Here is a 21,498-nt window from a genome sequence, read left to right on the forward strand (position 1 = left end):
GACAAGGAAAAAACAATGATATCACCTTGTAAACAGAGATCAAATACAGGTGGGGGCCCGTCCCCAGAACGGTGCAATCTGACACAAGTCACAGTGCGGTGTCCCACTTAACCACCCACCACAAGGGGAGCGGACAAAGGACATCATACTCATGGAATTTTCCACACTCCTGAGTGAGGTTTGCTTGGTTTCTCTGTAGGTTTTCATACCTTGACAGCCCAGAGGAGAGGCACATCCTGGAGGCACTGAAGAAGCTTTACCAGAACGATGCTATTGACAGGTGAGTGAGTGAGTGGCCCCATCGCTGACTTTGTGTTCAGTTTAACAACTCGTTAAGAACACCAGTGCGCGCGCGCGCCGGGGGGGAGATAGATATGCTGGAGACCTGCACTATTTGCACTTCTCTCTTAGTTTCAGGGGGTATTTTCTTTAGAAAACCCACAGAATTGATGGGATAAAGATCTTAAATCTGTGAAATGGTCAGAAATGTCAGGGGAAAGAAGGTAGACGGTAGAAGTTTGTTGACGGAGTCAGAGGCGTCTCAGAGCTCGACGGCAGATAAAATGGCAGGCTCTGGCCAGTCCACTAACGGTCAAGGTGCTTTGGAGTACCTTGCCGATGGAACTTGTGACGGAGGGCCTCGGGAAATCAATGGTGGGGATCTTTGCCCCCATCCGAGAGGCTCTGGAGCAGAACAATGAAACTGTCAAAGCCCATGGAGCCACAATAAAAAAACATGGACGAGGCCCTTTCGAGACACCGTGATCAGATTGCCTGACTGGAAGTGCCGATACCTCTGATGGCCGAAGCAAATAAATCGCTGAAGGCCAAGGTGAATGATTTAGAGAATCGGTCCAGGAGGCTAAACATTCAAATCGTGGGGCTGCCAGAGGGGATGGCAGGCCCGACACCCAAAGATGTTCGGGAAGATGGTGGGGGAGGATGGAGTCAAGTCCCATCATGAGTTGGACCGGGCCCACCGTACACTGTACCGCGAGGCCTCGTCTTGAGGGTGCACCGCCTGGGATAATAGTGAAGTTTCAAAGAGAGAGCGCGGATTCTGAGATGGGCAAAGGAGCATCCAGACTTCAAGTGGGAAGGCCGCACCATCAGGTTTTACCAAGACTTGGGAGTGGAGCCGGCAAAGAAGAGGGCTGCGATCAGCAAAGCCAAGGTGGAGCTGTACAAAAGCGATGTGCCCGGTATAGCTAAGAGTGACGTTTGAGGGAAAGGACTATTTATTTGATGCGCTGGACGGGAGGAAGTACTTTGCTCCTCTGTTCAGAAACGCGGGTTGGGCACGGTGTGATTGAATTTTTGGGGGTATTGGGAGTGGCCGTTTTGAATTGCTGTGGTTCCATGTTTATTTTTGATTTTTCCTGATCTTGTTGGGGTTGAATTTTTACAGTCTGGGTTTCAGTTTTATGTGGGGTTCTGTTCTGATTGTTCTGAAAATAAACCGTTGCTCGCTGTCGGAATTCTATGGTTTATGCGGTTTTGAGACTTTTGTTGTTTGTAACCATTTTCCTTCACTCTAGTTGGAAGCCGCCCTGCTAACCTAAGAGTTAGCTCATGGGAGCCCTGTTGAAGGGTTGACTGCAGCTCATTGTGGTCATTTTTTCGATAATGAGCTTGAGTTCTTGTGTGGTTTAGGTTTGTTACAAGTAGATTGTAGTTGTTTGTGTTCTCCTTGCATCTATTTGTTTGCTTATTTGGGTGTGGTAGTATCCGAGGGCAAGGAGTGGGAAGGGGGTGGCGGGGTGTGGTTTGCTGGCAGTGCCTGCAGATCTTTCTTTGTTTTGCCTTGTGATTTGGTTTGGCGGCCATCTTGGCTGGGCCTGGTTGCTGTACCTGTTGTGTATCTGCTGGGTAATTTCTCTTGGTGGAACTGGCTGACTCTGGATTGAGGCAGGTTGGAAGACCCCAATTCGTTTGGTCACCTGGAATGTCGGGGTTAAATGGCCCAATGAAATGGTTGAGAGTGTTTGCTCATCTTAACAGTTTAAACTCCGACGCGGTGTTTTTGAAAGAGACTCCTGACGAGACAAGGATGTGAAAGGGGTGGGTGGGACAAGTCTTTCATTGGAGCTTTGATGGTAGGGGCCAGGGTATTAATGAATAAAAGGGTTCAGTTTTCTGCCACTAAGATCCTGGCTGACCCCAATGGCAGACAGGTTAGTATCTAATAATAATAATCTTTTTATTATTGTCACAAGTAGGGGCTGGTTTAGCACAGGGCTAAATCATTTCATCGCTGGCTTTGAAAGCAGACCAAGGCAGGCCAGCAGCACGGTTCAATTCCCGTACCAGCCTCCCCGAACAGGCGCCGGAATGTGGCGACTAGGGGCTTTCACAGTAACTTAATTTGAAGCCTACTTGTGACAATCAGCAATTTTCATTTCATTTCATTTCAAGTAAGCTTACATTGACACTGCAATGATGTTACTGTGAAGAGCCCCGAGTCGCCACACTCCGACACCTGTTCTGATACACAGAGGGAGAATTCAGAATGTCCAATTCACCTAACAAGCATGTCTTTCGGGACTTGTGGGAGGAAACCGGAGCACCCGGAGGAAACCCACGCAGACACGGGGAGAACATGCAGACTCCGCACAGACAGATAATGACTCAAGCCGGGTATTGAACCTGGGACCCTGGCGCTGTGCAGCGCCAGTGCTAACCACTTTGCTACCATGCCGCCTGATCTGTGGCTCTCTGGCGGGCACTCTGGTGGTTCTGGTTAATATCGATGTTGGAACTGGGATGATAGGAATTTTATTAATAATTTGCTGGCCTCCAACCCCGATTTGGATTCACATCAGCTTATTTTTGATGTGGGACCTAAATTGTTCTGACTTGGTATACAATATTCCACTGCTTGCCGTTATGCTTGAGGGTAGAGCCATTTCTGGACAGTTTGAAAAATAGTCTATGACCATTATATAATCTTGCCCTCGTAGGTGAAAGAGATCAATAGCTACGAGGTGCCCAAGGTAAATGAGATATTTGCCTAGGTTCTCTTGTTTGCTTGCAACGATGCATCTCGCGTGTGTCTCAACAACTGACCATCCTTTCAATATCAAGGGCAGTATGTTAGCACAGTGGTTAGCACAGTTGTTTCACAGCTCAATGGTCCCAGGTTTGATTCCTAACTTGGGTCACGTTCTCTCCGTGTCTGCGTGGGTTTCCTCCGGGTTCTCCGGTTTCCTCCCACAGTCCAAAAATGTGCAGGTTAGGTGGATTGGCTGTGCTAATTTACCCTAAGTGTCCAAAATGGTGGGGTGGGGCACGGTTGCGGGGTTGGGTGAGGTGAGGGCTTGGGTAGGGTGCTCTTTCCAAGGGCCGGTACAGACTCAATGGGCCGAATGGCATCTTGCACTGTATATTCTGAATATACTGGTTTATGCCTGGCCAGTAAACAGAGGGACGAGCTCTCCATTTATATTTTTCAATCCCAAAATGTCCTTTGTGTATCCTCTTTAGTATATCCTTTCGAAGAGATTGAGGTATGACTATAGTGTTCAAACAAAGTACCACACTATTAATGATACTGAGTTCAGATCTTGTATTGTAGAATCTGTACATTGACCTTTGAGCCGGTGTGAGTTGATGTTTTACTGTCTTCATCGTTTGCAAACTGAAACGTATTAAACACAGCAATTGCTTCTGTCCCTGCCGCTGTTAGGAGTATCGCTACCTTGCATGAATTTGATCTTCTAAATTTACTGCAATAAGAAACAGATCAAATTGTTGTTTAAACACACGCCAGTAGCTGTCCAAATTACCATGAAAGCTGAGACTCTTTTGTGGCTTCAACGACTCCATGCTGTTAAATTCTTGCAGACTACACAATTTTCAAATCTCTGTGGCAGGCTAATAGTTATTTCTCAGTGTTTAATACCTTCCAGATAAAACAACAGTTAAAATATGCACAAGCAGCCTCTCTCTTTGACTTCCTCCAGCCAGTCTAAGGGGTCAGCTGATAACATTCACTTATATACTAGTGAGACTCCGAGTTGTCAGTCAGTGAATTACAACTCAATCTATAAGTTTGCGGATGATATGACTGTGGTGGGCCGTACCTCAACCAACAATGAATCAGGCTACAGGAGGGAGATAAATCACTTGATTGCATGGTGCACCGAAAACAACCTCTCCCTAAATGTCGGAAAGACCAAGGAACTGACCATCGACTTCAGGAAGTGCAGCACGACACACACTCCTGTCTGCATCAATGGCTCCGAAGTGGAGATGGTCAATAGCTTTAAGTTCCTGGGGGTCACCATCACCAACAGTCTGTCCTGGTCCACTCACGTTGATGCAACAGTCAAGAAAGCCCAACAACATCTCTACTTCCCACGGAAGCTAAAGAAATTTGGCATGTCTGCCTCGACTCTCAAACTTCTACAGATGTGCGATAGAGAGCATCCTATCCGGCTGCATCACAGCCTGGTATGGCAACTGCTCGGTCCAAGATCGCAAGAAACTGCAGAGTGTGGTGAACTCAGCCCAATGCATCACACAAGCTTGCCACCCCCACATTGATTCTATATACACCTCCTGCTGCCTCAGGAAGGCAGACAGCATTATCAGAGACCCCTCCCACCCAGGCATTGGCATCTTCCAGACCCTTCATCAGGCAGAAGATACACAAGTCTGAAGACCCGCACATCCAGACGAGGAACAGTTTCTTCCCCACAGTTATAAACTCCTCAACAACTCCCACTCGGGACTGATCTGTTCCCTGTAAGAACACTATTCACGACGCCCTATGCTGCTCTTGCTCATGTATTTACTTTGTTTGGCCCCTTGTTCTGCACTGTAACCAATCACTGTCTGTCGATGTACCATTTATCAATGTTCTCTGTTGATTATTCTTTTGTCCACCATGCACGTACTGTGTACGTTCCCTCGGCTGCAGAAAAATAATTTTCACTGTACTTCGGTACATGAGAAAATAAATCAAATCAAATCAACCATAATATCACTACAGCGTGGATGAGCGGATTTTTCTCGGGTGGCGGATTGGTGTGAGCGTTGCTCACGGGGGGGGCGGGATAAGCGCTCTTGTTCTGGTCTTATTTTTGATGAGCTTTTCAGCCTCTTTTTTGCAACACCATGTCAGAGATACTCAATGTTGATTTGGATAATGGCCACTTTTGGGCTATCAGTGCTTCAGACGGGGGTGAAGGTGGATGCCTTTGCCTCGTTGATAGCCAGGAGACTAATTCTGCTTGGGTGGAGGTCTCCTACTCCGCCCAGTGCCTCAGCTTGGTTGGGTGACCTCATGTCGTTCTTATATTTGGAGCGGGTCAAGTTCACCATCAGCGGGTCGTTGGAAGGGTTCTCCCTAAGATGGCCACCATTCATTTCCTTTTTTTAACGAGTTTAGTCACCGTCCGCTCTGAGGGGGTTTAGTTAAGTGTTTGGGGTTAAGTTAATATGTGCTTTTGCTTGTTAGCCTCGCTATTTTATTGCGTAACTTTGGTTAATTGTTTTCTATGATTGTGTTTACTATGAAAAAATATTAATAATCATATTTATTTACATAAAAGAACATTCAATGCAGGCCTCCCCCAGCACTGCATTGCAAGTGTCAACCTAGATAATGTGCTCGCGTCCTGGAGTTGGTCTTGAACTCTGAACCTTCTGATTCAGAGGTAAAATATGCAACCAGCAAGATGGCACAGTGGTTAGCACTGCTGCCTCACGGCGCCGAGGTCCCAGGTTTGATCCCAGCTCTGGGTCACTGTCCATGTGAAGTTTTTTTTTAAAGAAAATATTTTTTATTCTCCTTTTTCACATTTTCTCCCAAATTTACACCCAACAGTAAACAATAATCAGTAACGAATGTAAGGGCACAGGGTGGAGAGGTTGATCTCCACCCTTTCAGGATCTGCCTTCGGGCGATCAACGAGGCGAAGGCTACAACATCTGCCTCCGCACCCATTTTCAACCCCGGCTGGTCCGACACCCTGAATATGGCCTCCCGAGGGCCCGGGTCCAGTTTCACGTGCACCACTCCTTCCAGTAATCCTCCAGTTTTGGACAGGACCAAAACATATGAACGTGGTTTGCGGGCCCTCCCCCAACAATGTTCACACACATCTTCTACCCCCTTCAAAGAGCCGGCTCATCCTTGCCCTTGTGAGGTGTGTTCTATACACCACCTTCAGCTGTATCAGCCCCAACCTCGCACACGTGGTGGAGGCGTTCACCCTCCGGAGCACCTCACCCCAGAACCCCTCCATATCCTCTCCCAACTCTTCCTCCCATTTTACCTTCATCCCTTCTAGCGGCGCTTTCTCTTCCTCCAAAATAGCCCCGTAAACCGCCGACACTGCCCCCTTCTCCAGTTCCCCTGTGGTCAGCACCTTTACCAGCAATGTGGAAGCCGGCTCTACCGGGAAGCTCTGTATCTCCTTTCTCTCAAAGTCTCGAACCTGCATGTATCTAAATATTTCCCCCTACTCCAGCCCATACTTCGCTCCCAACTCCTTCAATCCCACAAAACAACCCCCAAGAAATAAATCTTTCAGTGTCCTAATTCCTTTCTCCTCCCATCTCCGAAAATTTCCATCCCACTTCCCTGGCTCAAACCTATGCTTTCCCCCAAATCGCATTGTCCGTGTGGAGTTTACACGTACTCCCCGTGGTGGTTTCGCCCCCACAACCCAAGGATGTGCAGGGTAGGTGGATTGGCCACGCTAAATTGCCCCTGAATTGGAAAAAATGAATTAGGTAGTCTAAATTTATTTTAAAAAGAAATATGCAGCCAGCTGAGCCAATCTGACACTTGGTCATGTTGGCAAAACACCTGCCCAAATTGTTCCACTTCTCTTCCAGTTGCTGAATTTCTGCCATGTTCTGATTTTATTTGAGGACCCCCTAATTTATAGATAACCCTTGTCCAACCCCGGACTTGGAGGCAAATTGTAGCTGTCTCCCCATCGCTGAAGGCACCTGACACACCCGAGACCGGGAATCTAACCTGAAGCACGTGGGGTGAATATTAATCAGTAACATGATGGCTTACCCATTGGGGGCCCCTCCACGTTCTCCCCTTATGGTCATGGATTCATTGAAGAATGTCATTTAATCCTGAGTGACAGGACCCTAAAGTCCTATTAACTGAAAATGTAAGAGGCAGAATTTATGCCTTTAACAAACGTAGGACCAAATCACTATTGGAATATGGCAAACAAGGTAGTTAATTTGTGCACAGCAAGCTCCCACAAACAGCAATGAGATTTTAGCCGGAAAGTCTGTTTTAGTGATGTTGGTCGATGGATACATTTTTTAAAAAAAATTTAGATTACCCAATTATTTTTTCCAATTAAGGGGCAATTTAGCGTGGCCAATCCACCTACTCGGCACATTTTTGGGTTGTGGGGGCGAAACCCACGCAGACACGGGGAGAATGTGCAAACTCCACACGGACAGTGACCCAGAGCCGGGATCGAACCTGGGACCTCAGCGCCGTGAGGCGGTTGTGCTAACCACTAGGCCACCGTGCTGCCCCGATGGATAAATATTGACTAGGTCACCGGGGAGGGCTTCCTGAAATAGCGTCTTTGGATTTTTATCATCCACCTAAAATAGTAAACGGGCCTCAGAGTCTTTGTTAGTCACTTTTCTTCTTCCCCTTCGCAGGATGGGCTGCGTGACCAAACTCGGGCGACTGATGGTGGAGTTTCCCCTCCTGCCGTCTCTGACACGGGCGGTGATAAAAGCCGCGGCGTTTGGGTGCGAATGTCTTTTGCTTCCGGTGGCCGCCATGCTTTCAGTGGAAAACGCTTTCATTCGACCAGGTAAAAAGAATGGCCTGTTCAGCAAGAACCTGAATTTACAAACGCGTTGTCCCAGAAACCGAACTGCAGTCACTTTTACATGGAGGAAGGTGGCAGCCACTTTACACACTGCAGAATTCTACAGCAATACAGACGGATGGTCAGTTTCTGAACGTCACCGACGCTATACGAATGCAAGTTGTGTTTTTGGTGGTGGTTGAGGGAGGAATGTTGGTCAGGACATAAGAACAAGGAGCAGGAGCAGGCCATCTGGCCCCTCGAGCCTGCTCCGCCATTCAATGAGATCATGGCTGATCTTTTGCGGACTCAGCTCCACTTTCCCACCCAAACACCATAACCCTTTATTCTTCAAAAAACTATCCATCTTTCTCTTGAAAACATTTCATGAAGGAGCCTCAACTGCTTCACTGGGCAGGGAATCCCATAGGACATCAGAAGAACTTTTTTTTCAATTCTTCCATGGGAAGTATCTGTCCCTGGCAGGACCAGCATTTGTTAAATATTTTATTTGGTAATTATATGGAACACGCTGCCTAGGGAGGTGGTGGCAGCAGGCACAACAGCGGCATTTAAGGGGCATCTAGACAAATATGCATAGGTTGGGAATGGAAGGATACGGACTCCGTTAGCTCATATGGTTTTAGTTCAGGCAGGTACCATGGTCGGCGCAGGCTTGGAGGGCTGCAGGGCCTGTTCCTGTGCTGTATTGTTCTTTGTTCCCCATCCCTAATTGCCCTTGCACTGAGTGGCTTGCTCCGCCATTTCAGAGGGCTGTTAGGGGTCACCCACACTGCTGTGGGTCTAGAGTCACACGTAGACCAGACCAGATAAGGGCGGCAGATTTCCTTCCCAAAAGGGCATCGGTGAACCAGATGAGTCTTTGCTACAATCAGTGATAGTTGTCATGGTCGCCATTGTGTGTCCAGCTTTATATTTCAGATTATCAATTGGAGTTGAATTCCTCCAGCTGTCATGGTGGAATATGAATCCACGTCATCAGAGAATTAACCTGTGCCTCTGGATTACTAGATTACTCTAGATTACTGGATTACTCTGGATTAATTTGAGCCTCTGGAGTCCAGTGGTGATATTGCCACTATGTTACCATCTCTCTTTCCCCCACCCACCCCCAATTGTACGTGACAATTGCCCCCCCAATTGTACGTGACAATTGCCCCCCAATTGTACGTGACAATTGCCCCCCCAATTGCACGTGACAATTGCCCCCCCCAATTGTACGTGACAATTGCCCCCCCAATTGTACGTGACAATTGCCCCCCCAATTGTACGTGACAATTGCCCCCCCAATTGTACGTGACAATTGCCCCCCAATTGTACGTGACAATTGCCCCCCCAATTGCACGTGACAATTGCCCCCCCAATTGTACGTGACAATTGCCCCCCCAATTGTACGTGACAATTGCCCCCCCAATTGTACGTGACAATTGCCCCCCCAATTGTACGTGACAATTGCCCCCCCAATTGTACGTGACAATTGCCCCCCCAATTGTACGTGACAATTGCCCCCCCAATTGTACGTGACAATTGCCCCCCCAATTGTACGTGACAATTGCCCCCCCAATTGTACGTGACAATTGCCCCCCCAATTGTACGTGACAATTGCCCGCCCAATTGTACGTGACAATTGCCCGCCCAATTGTACGTGACAATTGCCCGCCCAATTGTACGTGACAATTGCCCCCCCAATTGTACGTGACAATTGCCCCCCCAATTGTACGTGACAATTGCCCCCCCCGCCCCCAATTGTACGTGACAATTGCCCGCCCAATTGTACGTGACAATTGCCCCCCCGCCCCCAATTGTACGTGACAATTGCCCCCCCAATTGTACGTGACAATTGCCCCCCCGCCCCCAATTGTACGTGACAATTGCCCCCCCGCCCCCAATTGTACGTGACAATTGCCCCCCCCAATTGTACGTGACAATTGCCCCCCCCAATTGTACGTGACAATTGCCCCCCCAATTGTACGTGACAATTGCCCCCCCCCAATTGTACGTGACAATTGCCCCCCCCAATTGTACGTGACAATTGCCCCCCCAATTGTACGTGACAATTGCCCCCCCAATTGTACGTGACAATTGCCCCCCCAATTGTACGTGACAATTGCCCCCCCCAATTGTACGTGACAATTGCCCCCCCGCCCCCAATTGTACGTGACAATTGCCCCCCCGCCCCCAATTGTACGTGACAATTGCCCCCCCGCCCCCAATTGTAGGTGAAAATTGCCCCCCCCCCAATTGTAGGTGACAATTGCCCCCCAATTGTACGTGACAATTGCCCCCCCAATTGTACGTGACAATTGCCCCCCCAATTGTAGGTGACAATTGCCCCCCAATTGTACGTGACAATTGCCCCCCCCAATTGTACGTGACAATTGCCCCCCCAATTGTACGTGACAATTGCCCCCCCAATTGTACGTGACAATTGCCCCCCCAATTGTACGTGACAATTGCCCCCCCAATTGTACGTGACAATTGCCCCCCCAATTGTACGTGACAATTGCCCCCCCAATTGTACGTGACAATTGCCCCCCCAATTGTACGTGACAATTGCCCCCCCAATTGTACGTGACAATTGCCCCCCCAATTGTACGTGACAATTGCCCCCCCAATTATACGTGACAATTGCCCCCCCCATTGTACGTGACAATTGCCCCCCCCATTGTACGTGACAATTGCCCCCCCCATTGTACGTGACAATTGCCCCCCCCAATTGTACGTGACAATTGCCCCCCCCAATTGTACGTGACAATTGCCCCCCCCAATTGTACGTGACAATTGCCCCCCCCAATTGTACGTGACAATTGCCCCCCCCAATTGTACGTGACAATTGCCCCCCCAATTGTACGTGACAATTGCCCCCCCCAATTGTACGTGACAATTGCCCCCCCCAATTGTACGTGACAACTGACTCTCTCTCTCTCTCTCTCTTCCTCCCCCCCCCCAATTGTACGTGACAATTGTCCCCCCCCCAATTGTACGTGACAATTGCCCCCCCCCCCCCCAATTGTACGTGACAATTGCTCGAAGGCTTCAAATACAGCTGGTCACGTGCACAATACCGAGAGAAGTAACACGCGCACAGTTGTTGGGTGACCACAGACACGTCGTGGTAAGCGTGTTACTATAGTTTTTTAAAAATAAATTTTGAGTACCCAATTCATTTTTTCCAATTAAGGGGCAATATAGCGTGGCCAATCCACCGACCCTGCACATCTTTGGATTGTGGGGGTGGGTCCCCTGCAGACACTGGGAGAATGTGCAAACTCCACACGGACAGTGACCCGGGGCCAGGATCGAACCTGGGACCTCAGCGCCGTGAGTCCGCAGTGCTAACCCACTGTGCATGTGCTGCCCTGAGTGTTACCATAGTTGTCCTCAGTGGTTAAGGGAGGAGGTAAGTTTTCAGCAGCCGGAAATGGAGCTTCTGATCACTGGCCAGAAACCACTGCTGCACCAGTGCGGATTAGGTGCAGGTAGAATTGGATGTAGCTGCTATCTCTTACCCACCCCACCCTCTACTGAGATTCCTTAACCAGACTCCTGTTTGAGGAATGATCACTTAGTTGCCAGTGAGGCAGCTAGCAGGGAACAGCACTGTGCTGTTTTGAAAGTCTGAGCCTTTTGGGCAGCACGGTGGCGCAGTGGTTAGCACTGCTGTCTCACGGCGCCGTGGTCCCAGGTTCAATCCCGTCCTCGGGTCACTATGTATGTGGAGTTTGCACATTCTCCCCGTGTTTGTGTGGTTTTGTGGTGATATGCATTACTGTAAATACACAAGGGGTTAATGTAAATACACGTAGACTAGCTAGACACTACAGGGAGCACCAGAGACATGACACACAGACAGTCAACCAATAGGCCAGTAAGATAGGACACGACCAATGGGCATTCAAGACACACACACAGGTGACACTACCACAGGAGGGCATTACACCAAACCATATAAAAGGACACAGCACATATGATCTTCCTCTTTCCAGTGGAGACTCTCAGTGAGTACACAGGGTTGATTTGAAACACATCACACCCACCACGTGGATTGTAGCAGACTGGCTCGTCAGTCTGAGTAGCTATAGCAGGATTAACAGGAGAGTCGAATCCAAGTAGGAGAATTGTTAACAATTTAATAAATGTGTTAAAGCTATCTCCAAATCTGAACCTTCCTTTGTCAGAGTGCACATCAAGGAAGCAGCTTATGCTACGTCAAGAGTATAACAAAACAGGTTTCGCCCCCCACAACCCAAAACATGTGCAGGGTAGGTGGATTGGTCACGCTAAATTACCCCTTAATTGGATAAAATGAATTGGGTACTCTAAATTTATATTAAAAAAAAGAGAAAGTCTGAGCCTTCAGGAAGATAGGGAGGAAGGAGATTTGGCAATGGTAGGGGATAATCAGAGAAGCACAAACCTGCAGACATTAGGGAGCCTGCGAGAAGAACAGCTCCCAGCAAGGGATAGTCGGGAGAGCTACTCCAGGTCCCTGTAACCAACTCGAGGTTGGGTGCTTGAGAGATGGTGCATGTTACCCACTGGCCTGGCGCAGAAGTGCCAAGCCGTGGGATTGGGAAAACCAATCACAAAGCTCCTCAACCTGGGGCGGATATTAACGGGCTGGTCAGGAGGACACGGGCTGAGTCTCTGTACTGTATCCCTGCAGGGAACCCGGAGAAACAGAAGGAAGCTGAGCTGAGACACCGGAAGCTGGCACTGGAGGCTGGAGGCAGCAATGACTTTGTCACCTTACTCACCGTCTTCAAGAGGTGCAGCGAGAGGTAAGGGCGGAGTGGGAGGTGGAGGAGACGGATTCGGCCTAACCAGAACAGGCAGAGTGGAGTGCGGAAGATTTAATAAAAGCAAAATACTGTGGATGCTGGAGATCGGAAATAAAAAACAGAGTGCTGGAAAAACTCAGCAGGTCTGGCAACATCTGTGGAGCGAGAAACAGAGTTAACGTTTCGAGTCCACTATGATCTTCATTGGAATTCTTCTTTTTTGTTCGAGTATGGAGTTAATTGGGCTTCTGCGAACACTGCTTAACGGGAGGTAGGGCGGGTGGAGAATTCCTGGATGTAGTTGTGCTATATTGATGGAGGTCAGGGACTAATTAAAAAGGAAACAATTTGAATCTCGATAGCGTCTATCGGGACCTGGAAGTCCCAAAGTGTGTTTCAGGCTTTTGAAGTGTAGCCAATGTAGGAAGGACTGGGTTCCTCAGATTGGGGTGGGATCTGAAAGACAGCACCTCCGACAGTCCGGCACTCCCTCAGTACTGCACTGGGAGTGTCAGCCTGGATTCTGAGTTTCAGTCTCCAGATTGGGACCCGCAACTCTGAGGCAAGAGGCCCACTGTGCAACAATGTAGGGAAATCCAAAGGAACTCTGTCTTGACTGTGCACGCTGGAAAAGGGCCTTAGAACAGGTTGAAGAGAAACCAAGAAAGGGAGAAACAAATGACCTTGACCCGAGGGAGTTGCAATGATGCCAGGGGTTAGTGGGTACAACCCTCACCTGATGTGGGCGGGCACGGTCGCACAGTGGTTAGCACTGTCGCTTCACAGCACCAGGGTCCCAGGTTCGATTCCCCGCTGGGTCTGTGCGGAGTCTGCACGCTCTCCCCGTGTCTGCGTGGGTTTCCTCCGGGTGCTCCGGTTTCCTCCCACAAGCCCCAGAAGACGTGCGGGTTAGGTGGATTGGCCATGCTAAATTGCCCTTAGTGCCCAAAAAAGGTTAGACGGGGTTACGGGGATAGGGTGGTGTGGGCTTATGTAGGGTGCTCTTTCCAAGGGCCGGTGCATCCTTGATGAGCCAAATGGCCTCCTTCTGCCCTGTAAATTCTATGATCTAGTCTGCGCTGAGATAGCTCCCCTCAGCAGGGGCATCACAATTACTCTCGGTGCACCTCATTGGGGATCGGAAGACCTGTCAGAGCTTCTGTTGGTTATTCATCTCTGAAAGTTGTGTGGACTTTGAGTGACAGGATCATGCGGGGGCTTTGGAGTCCCTGTGGTCAAATAGGCGCCAGAATTCCCTGCCCGGGATATCACTGGAAGCCAAGAATGGCCACTTGGGCAAGGTGCTGGGGGGGGTGGGGGGGGCACCCTCTGGAAAAGACTTTGATGAAGGGAGCAACGGCCCTGTGTGAGTCACATCCTTCGACACGGAGACCGTCATGAACATGTTTATTCTCTGCCATTGTTGACCAGCTGCAAACCCCTCCCCTCTTCCTGTGGACCCACCAATGTGATATTTGCCCTCAGTGACTCCCCCGCCACCTGGTGCCGTGAACATTGGATCCATTGGCGAGCGTTGAAGACTGCATTTAGCATCGAGAAACAGCTCGGGGAAATACTCAATAAACTGAAACAGGTGGGTCTGCCAATTAATTGATTTTCGGCTAAAATATTTTTAATGCCTTCGGCGAAGAATATATTTCCCCCTCTCCTTCACTCTTGCTTGTTCGCGCTCTCTCACTTGGACTGTCTCATGTCCCTGTTGTTGTTTGCAGAGGAAAGACTTCCCCGTAGAGACATTTGATGGCTCCAAGCCTGAGCTGCTGAGGAGATGTTTATGTGCTGGCTACTTCAGCAACGTGGCCAGAAGGTGAGTTAGCAGCACTGATCCCAGCTCCAGTGTGAGGTGAGCCAGGCGAGAAGACAACACAATCGCCCTCAGCCCCGTGACTGCGGCCTGTCTGAAATTGTGGTGCCAATTTTCTGTCAAATTCTGGAGACTTTTATCCAGTGGCCCTGGCCCTCTTCCACCACTTTTTGAGACCGCCCAACTCATTTCACACCGGACCCTTGCAGCCTGCCGACCCTGAGGTGTTTTGATCTCATCGCTCTAGGGCGGATCTGAACCTGAGACAGAGGTGAACGGTCAGAGTTGAATCCAGACACACCTCCGTAAGACTGGGTGTCGTTGTTTTGTGATAAGAGGGTCGCGCTGTCAACGGAGCCACTTTTCACCTGTAGAAAAATCTCCCATCTGTCCAAGTGACCCTCGCTTGCAGTCCGAGGAACTCTGAGGAGACCTGGCCGGCCCTGGTTTGTGTTCAGTTGAAAGTCGCCGTGGACCTGATCCCTCTGTAAAATTTTGTTCACTGTACTTGTGCGTTGCGCGCAAGGCCAGATTTATATTCTGGTTTCTCCCTCAATCTATCCCTTTGCTCTGTTATTCCCGGCTCTGCCCTCTCTACCCAGATTCCCATCCTTTCATTGACGGATCCCAGTTCTCTTCCTTGCTTCACGTTCCCTGAATTCCACTTAGGAGTTCCTGTTTACTCTGTAACCAATACGAGCCACATGTGAGCCTCCTGAGACTGTTGCCCAGCAACCCTGAAATGTGACGGTAAAGCACTGGAACAGATTGCTCACTGAATGTAGGAGAACGTACAACCTCACAAAGTATAAGTGCTAAAAGTAACACCCTTGGTGTGTTTCTTTGCAGGTCTGTGGGTAAATCCTTCCACACCATGGATGGACACGGATCCGTTGTCCACATTCATCCGTCTTCCGTTGTACGTAATATATTGCTCCTGGGTTTATCTGTCATTCTATTTTTCCTCGCAGCATTTCCACTGAGGGGTGTTCACAACGGAGCCTGACCTGCCCTCACACAGGCACCATCAGTTAGAGAGTGAACAGAAACAGGGAAACGTTTGTGGACCTTTCTCCCCCCATTATATTCCTTGAAGGTTAGAAGAGGGGATCTCATCGAAATTTAGAAAATTCCAACAGGATTGGACAGGGTACATTCCGAAAGAATGTTCCCCGATGGTGGGGAAAGTCCAGAACTAGGGGCCATAGTTTGAGGATAAGGGGTAAACATTTTCGGACTGAGGTGAGGAGACATGGCTTCACCCAGAGGTCGGTGAATCTGTGGAATTCACTACCACAGAAAGTAGTTGAGGCCAAAATGTTGTGTAATTTCAGGAAGGAATTAGATACAGCTCTTGGGGCTAAAGGGATTTGGTGGGGGGGGGGGGGGGGGGGAGGCAGGACCAGGATATTGAACTTGATGATCAGCCATGATCTGGATGATCATGGTGAATGGCGGAAGAGGCTTGAAGGGCTGAATGGCTTCCTCCTGCTTCTATTTTCTATGTATGTTTCTACGTAACCCTGGTCCATATGGGGCTTATCACAGCACCATTGAGGGATGGAGCCTCGGACTGCCCTAGCCTGCTATAGGTGCACAGGTTGTTGAGGGTGGCAGGGCAGGTTGACAAAGTGGTTAATACTGGATCCTGGACTTAAAAAGGGAAGGCATAGAGTGCAAAAGCAAAGACATCGTGGTGAACCTTTTATAAAAACACTGGTTTGGCCTCAACTGGAGCATTGTGTCTATTTCTGGGCATCACAACAGGCAGTGTGTGCGGGCTTTAGAGAGAGCGCGGAAACGATTTATGAGAATGGTTCCAGGAACGAGGGACTTCAGTTACGTGGATGGATTGGAGAAACTGGGAGTGTTCTCCTTTTGAGAGAAGGTTACGAAGAGATCTCATCGAGGGGCTCAAAATCGGGTGGGGTTCGGGACAGCGTAGATAAGATAAGGGCGGCGTGGTGGCATAGTGGTTAGCACTGCTGCCTCACAGCGCCGGGGACCCGGGTTCCACCCCCAGCCTTGGGTGACTGTCTGTGTGGAGTTTCCTCCGGGTGCTCTGGTTTCCTCCCTCAGTCCAAACGTGCATTTTAGGTGGATTGGCCATGATCAATGGGCAGGCTACGGGGATATGGCGGAGGGGAGTGGGCCTAGGTAGGGTGCTCTTTCCGAGGGTCGGTGCAGATTCGATGGGCCGAATGGCCTCGTTCTGCACTAGGAATTGTATGGAAAATATTTCTTATGGCAGAAGAGCTGAAGACCAGAGGGTGCTAATTTAAGGTGGGATTGGCAAGAAAACAATGGTGAGATCAGTAACAATGTTTGTCGGCAGCGAGTGACTGGGATCTGGAATGTATTGCCCGAGAGTGTGGTGGAGGGAGATTCCATCATTGTTATAAAAAGAGGTTGGAATAATTATCTGGAGAAAACACAGGAAAGAGGAAAAGTAGGGCTCGTGGAGTAGACTTTGCAGCGGGCCAGCATGGACATGATGGGCCACATGGCTTCTCTCTATATTCTGACCATTCTACAATTCTATGATGTATCTCAGTGCAACTTGAATTTATATAGCTCCTTTCACATCGTGCAAGGTCCCCTGGTACTTCTCAGAAGCATTATCAAACAAAAACAACTGGCACAGAGATAAAGGAGGTGACATTGTTACAGGCGACTAAAATCTTGGGGTGGGATTTCCAAACTTTAGAGACTCGACAGCAGGAAGTACAGCTGCGAAGGTGGGGCAAAGGAATTAAGGGATGGACAGGAGGTCAGAATTGGAGGAGGAAAATGTTCTCGACGGGTGGTCGGGCTAAAGGAAGTGACAGCTAGAGGGGAGGGTGGCAGCGAGCAGGGAGTGAGTGGATTATCCCTTGAGCCGGGAATCTTGTCTGAAACAAAGGTGGGGAGAAGTAATTAAATTCCAAATGGGAAAATGGAGAAAAAAACAATCCTACTGCAGTAGCTTTCTTATACTTGTCCCCAGCTATTCGATCAGGAAAGCCAGCTCGATTGGATCATCTTTCACGATGTTATGGTCACGTCTAAGATCTATGTGCGGACAACGTGCCCCATCCGTTATGAGTGGGTGAAGGATCTGCTGCCCAAGCTGCACGAGATTGATGCGTACCAGCTGAGCAGCGTGGCAAGGGATGAGATGACCCCAGGCATCACCCAACAGAGCGAGGCACTACACAGGGCCAAACAACAATCAGGTGAGCTGCTGGCCCTCCAACCTCCAAAGCCCCTCCCGTCATTTTCTCAGGACTATGAACCCTGTTGGAGCCTCAGTTGCCATCTGGTGACTCACTCGTGTCCGTTCCTGAGCATGGTGGATGAGATTCTCTCTTACAAATCAATTCACAGGATGAATTCACAAATGTCACTGTCAAGACCGACATTTGTTGCCCAGCCCCTCGAACCGCTGCAGCTCATGTGGTGAGAGTGGATTCACGGCCGACGCGGTGGTTAGCACTACTGCCTCACGTCGCTGAGGACCCAGTTTCGATCCCACGCCGGAACACTGTCCGTGTGAGTTTGCACATTCTCCCCGTTTCTGCTTGACCATAACATTGTGCGTCTCACCCCACAACCCAAAGATGTGCAGGGTAGATGGATTGGCCATGCTATATTGCCCCTTAATTGGAAAAATTGAAACAAAAAAGAAAGTACAATCGCAGTGTGTTAGGGAGGGACCTCCAGAACTTTGACCCAGCTGAACTGGGTGGATGGTCTGTGACGCAGGGTTGGAGTGTTCCCGTGCGTCCGCTGCCATTGTCCTCCTCGCTGGTGGAGATGGTGGGTTTGGGAGTGTCGGTCAGCTAGGTCCGATTGCGTTTCTTGCCTTTGGCGATTGACGGCAGGACCCATGAGGTGCCGATCAGATTCTCATCCCTAGACACTGTGGCACCATCGCTACTCTGGCCGAGGCCAAGATATCAGGCTTGGTAGCACATCATGCAGTAGGTGTCTGGATTAGCCAGTTAAGTCAGTCCTGGTATTGTATCGCTGAGTGAATCTTGAAACCTTGTCAAATATTGAATCAAAACAGCATGAAAATGGAATATGAGAAAAAGAAAGGAGTTTGGATTTATATTGCTCCTCGTTGTCCTTCACACCAAATTAATTACTTTGAAGCGCACGCACTGTTTTGTAGCCAATTTGCAGAGAAACATTTCACAAAGAGCAATGTGATGGACAAGATATTTTGGCGTATGTTCTAGGTGGAGGTATAATTTTGGCCAGCAGTGGGAAGCCCCGCTGGTCTACAGTGTGCAGAAGAAAGCTTTAGTTCAGAATCTCATCTGAAGGGGAGCATCTCTGATAATGCAGCATCCGAGTGTCAGCTTGGTGGACCCTAAGCCCACAGCATTCTGAGTCAATGGAGAGTCCTGCAACGGAGCCAAGCTGACACCATATTAGGAAATTATAGTTTCTGTTGTACGTGCAGAGTCCGTGCCCTGAACGTATTCTGAGGCTGGAGGTCAACTGCCCAAATTCTCATTCTCCTATTTTAAGACCAAATCCTTTGACTGCATTTCTGTTTTAAATTGTGTTTGACAATTTTAAGTACAAAAAACATATTGTTCTTATCCTAGTTTTTGTCTCTTCCGCTCCCGAAAGTACTTGGAACATAGTTCCACTTGTACTTTCTGCTCTTTGGTACTTTGCCCTTATGCTGATTCTTCCTTAGCTGAAACAGATCGTGGAGAGCTATTTTTGTTTAATTTAGAGTACCCATTTCATGTTTCCAATTAAGGGGCAATTTAACGTGGCCAATCCACCTACCCTGCACATCTTTTGGGTTGTGGGGGTGAAACCCACGCAGACACGGGGAGAATGTGCAACCTCCACACGGACAGTGACCCAGAGCCGGGATCGAACCTGGGACCTCGGCGCTGTGAGGCTGCAGTGCTATCCACTGCGCCACCGTGCTGCCCCAGTGTAGAGCTATTTGAACACACGCCTGCATGCAGATCCCAGCAGAGTCCATTATATTACCCACCACCACCCCCTCCAGCCTTCCGTGCCCAGAGACATTGAGGTCAAATGTTGTACCTCAAATCGGCAAGTTTTTTTACACAAGAGGGTAGTGGGTGCCTGGAACTCGCTGCCGGAGGAGGTGGTGGAAGCAGGGACAATAGTGACATTTAAGGGGCATCTTGACAAATACATGAATAGGATGGGAATAGAGGGACACGGACCCCGGAAATGTAGAAGATTTTAGTTTAGAGGGGCAGCATGGCCGGTGCAGGCTTGGAGGGCCGAAGGGCCTGTTCCTTTGTTCTTTGTTATGTTTTCCTGGCATGTAGTTAACTTTCATTTTCTGTCCTACACCTGCACATACCCTGCTCATCTTACAGCAGCTAACTCGACGCATAGCAGAAAGCATCTTGCGGCTCAGCAATGCACTGCACATGAAATCATGCTTCCCTATCACTGGAGCTTACCGTGTCCAAACTGGAAGTGTTAACCTGCACCCAGGAATGCTGAGCACTACTGCTTCGAGGGTTTAAAGTTTCTTTGCCATTCATGTGATGTGGGCATTGCCGTTGAGCTATCCCTAATCGCCCTTGAACTGAATGCCTTTCAGAGGAGGGCATTTTAAGAATCAACCATACTGCTGTGGATCTGGCCTCGCGTGTCGGCCAGACCAGGTAAGGATGGCAGATTTCCCTCCCTAAAGGACACTTGTGAGCCAGATGAGTTTTAACGACAGTCGGCAATGATCTCACGGCCAGCGATTGAATTTTTATTGGGTTCACATTTCATCATGTACCAGGGTGCGATTTGAACCTGGGTCCAGCGACAGTATCACGAGCCGCTGCCTCCTGCATCAAATGCCGCGTTTAACTTTCCACACTCTTTCCCTTTGTAGAGCAAGCCCTACAAGAAGCCCGAAGGAAGCTGCAAAGGAGGAATGATGAGAAGTCCATATCTGACGCAAGGACTCGCTACCTGCAGCGGAAGTTGGATAAGTCGCAGAGCGGGACAGGCCAGTGATTCAGAAGAGCTGGCACAAAATGAGGATGCTGCACAGGAACCCCAGGCCCCCAGTGCCTGACTAGGGCTGAATGATGCACCCATTCACACCCATTCCCAGGCTCTGCATCTCCAGAGTGAAATGAATACCAGTGGATCTCCGATGGCAATGCACATATGGAGTTGAGACCAAGTGTGCCACTCGGGTAGTGGGGTTAGCGTGGAAGGATAATTTTAAAGATGTACACTTTATTACTTTTAACATTTATTTCTATCATAAGCTCTACATTTATAGTGGAAAGGACCAATGTAAACTTGTCACGCTGAAATTGTGTCCTCATGTCATTGCAGTGCCTCCTTTGGCAGGAGGGTGTTATTACACCATGATTAGTTTTGTTGCAGTTTCCATTATAAATGTGGACGAATCGCTTCTCGGCCTTTTGACTCAGGTGAGCGTGAGGTCAGGTGGATCTGGTATGTCTTTCTTGTGGGGACCATGAATTGGATTCAATTTGAATTATTTTTTTTGGAGCAGGCAAGGAGCTGGATTAGAGGTTTGCTCCTGTCCACACTCTGAGCTCTGGCTTTGTAACTCTGATAAAGTAATAAAAAAATAAACGTGGACAGAAGGGCGGCACGGTGGCGCAGTGTTTAGCACTGCTGCCTAAAGGCGCTGAGGACCTGGGTTCCATCCAGGCCCTGGGTCACTGTCTGCGTGGGTTTCAGCCCCACAACCCAAAGATGTGCAGGTTAGGTGGATTGGCCACGCTAAATTGCCCCTTAATTGGAAAAAATTATTGGTACTTTAAATTTATTTTTAAAAATTATAAATGTGGACAGAGGAATTTATAATGTTTTTTTTTAAATGGACAACGCTGTAAGATTTTAAAAGATTAATATATGTTGAATCTTTCTCAATTGATGGAAACCATCTTGAAGCATGAGAACCATTACAAAGTTCCAAACCACTAAAAAGTTCTGAACCACTAAAAAGTTCTGAACCACTAAAAAGTTCTGAACCACTAAAAAGTTCCCAACCGCTATCTGAGAGTTACAAAGCTACGAGGACCTTGCATTGTTT

At 48.8% G+C, this 21,498-nt stretch overlaps 1 protein-coding gene across 2 annotated transcripts in view; it reads left to right on the forward strand.

The window, feature by feature from the left end:
- Positions 1-20,944, forward strand: part of dhx40 (DEAH (Asp-Glu-Ala-His) box polypeptide 40) — a 46,615-nt gene extending 25,671 nt beyond the window's left edge. For both annotated transcript variants that reach the window (XM_038814637.1, XM_038814638.1), the window contains 8 exons: positions 200-280; positions 7,654-7,811; positions 12,496-12,610; positions 14,096-14,204; positions 14,344-14,438; positions 15,285-15,354; positions 17,422-17,650; positions 20,314-20,944. In XM_038814637.1, coding sequence (XP_038670565.1) covers positions 200-280; positions 7,654-7,811; positions 12,496-12,610; positions 14,096-14,204; positions 14,344-14,438; positions 15,285-15,354; positions 17,422-17,650; positions 20,314-20,438 — 982 coding nt within the window. In that variant the 3' untranslated portion in view covers positions 20,439-20,944. The remainder of the gene's footprint in view (positions 1-199; positions 281-7,653; positions 7,812-12,495; positions 12,611-14,095; positions 14,205-14,343; positions 14,439-15,284; positions 15,355-17,421; positions 17,651-20,313) is intronic.
- The last annotated feature ends 554 nt before the right edge of the window (positions 20,945-21,498 follow it).

The sequence above is a fragment of the Scyliorhinus canicula genome, chromosome 12 (assembly GCF_902713615.1).
Source record: "Scyliorhinus canicula chromosome 12, sScyCan1.1, whole genome shotgun sequence".
Lineage (NCBI taxonomy): Eukaryota > Metazoa > Chordata > Chondrichthyes > Carcharhiniformes > Scyliorhinidae > Scyliorhinus > Scyliorhinus canicula.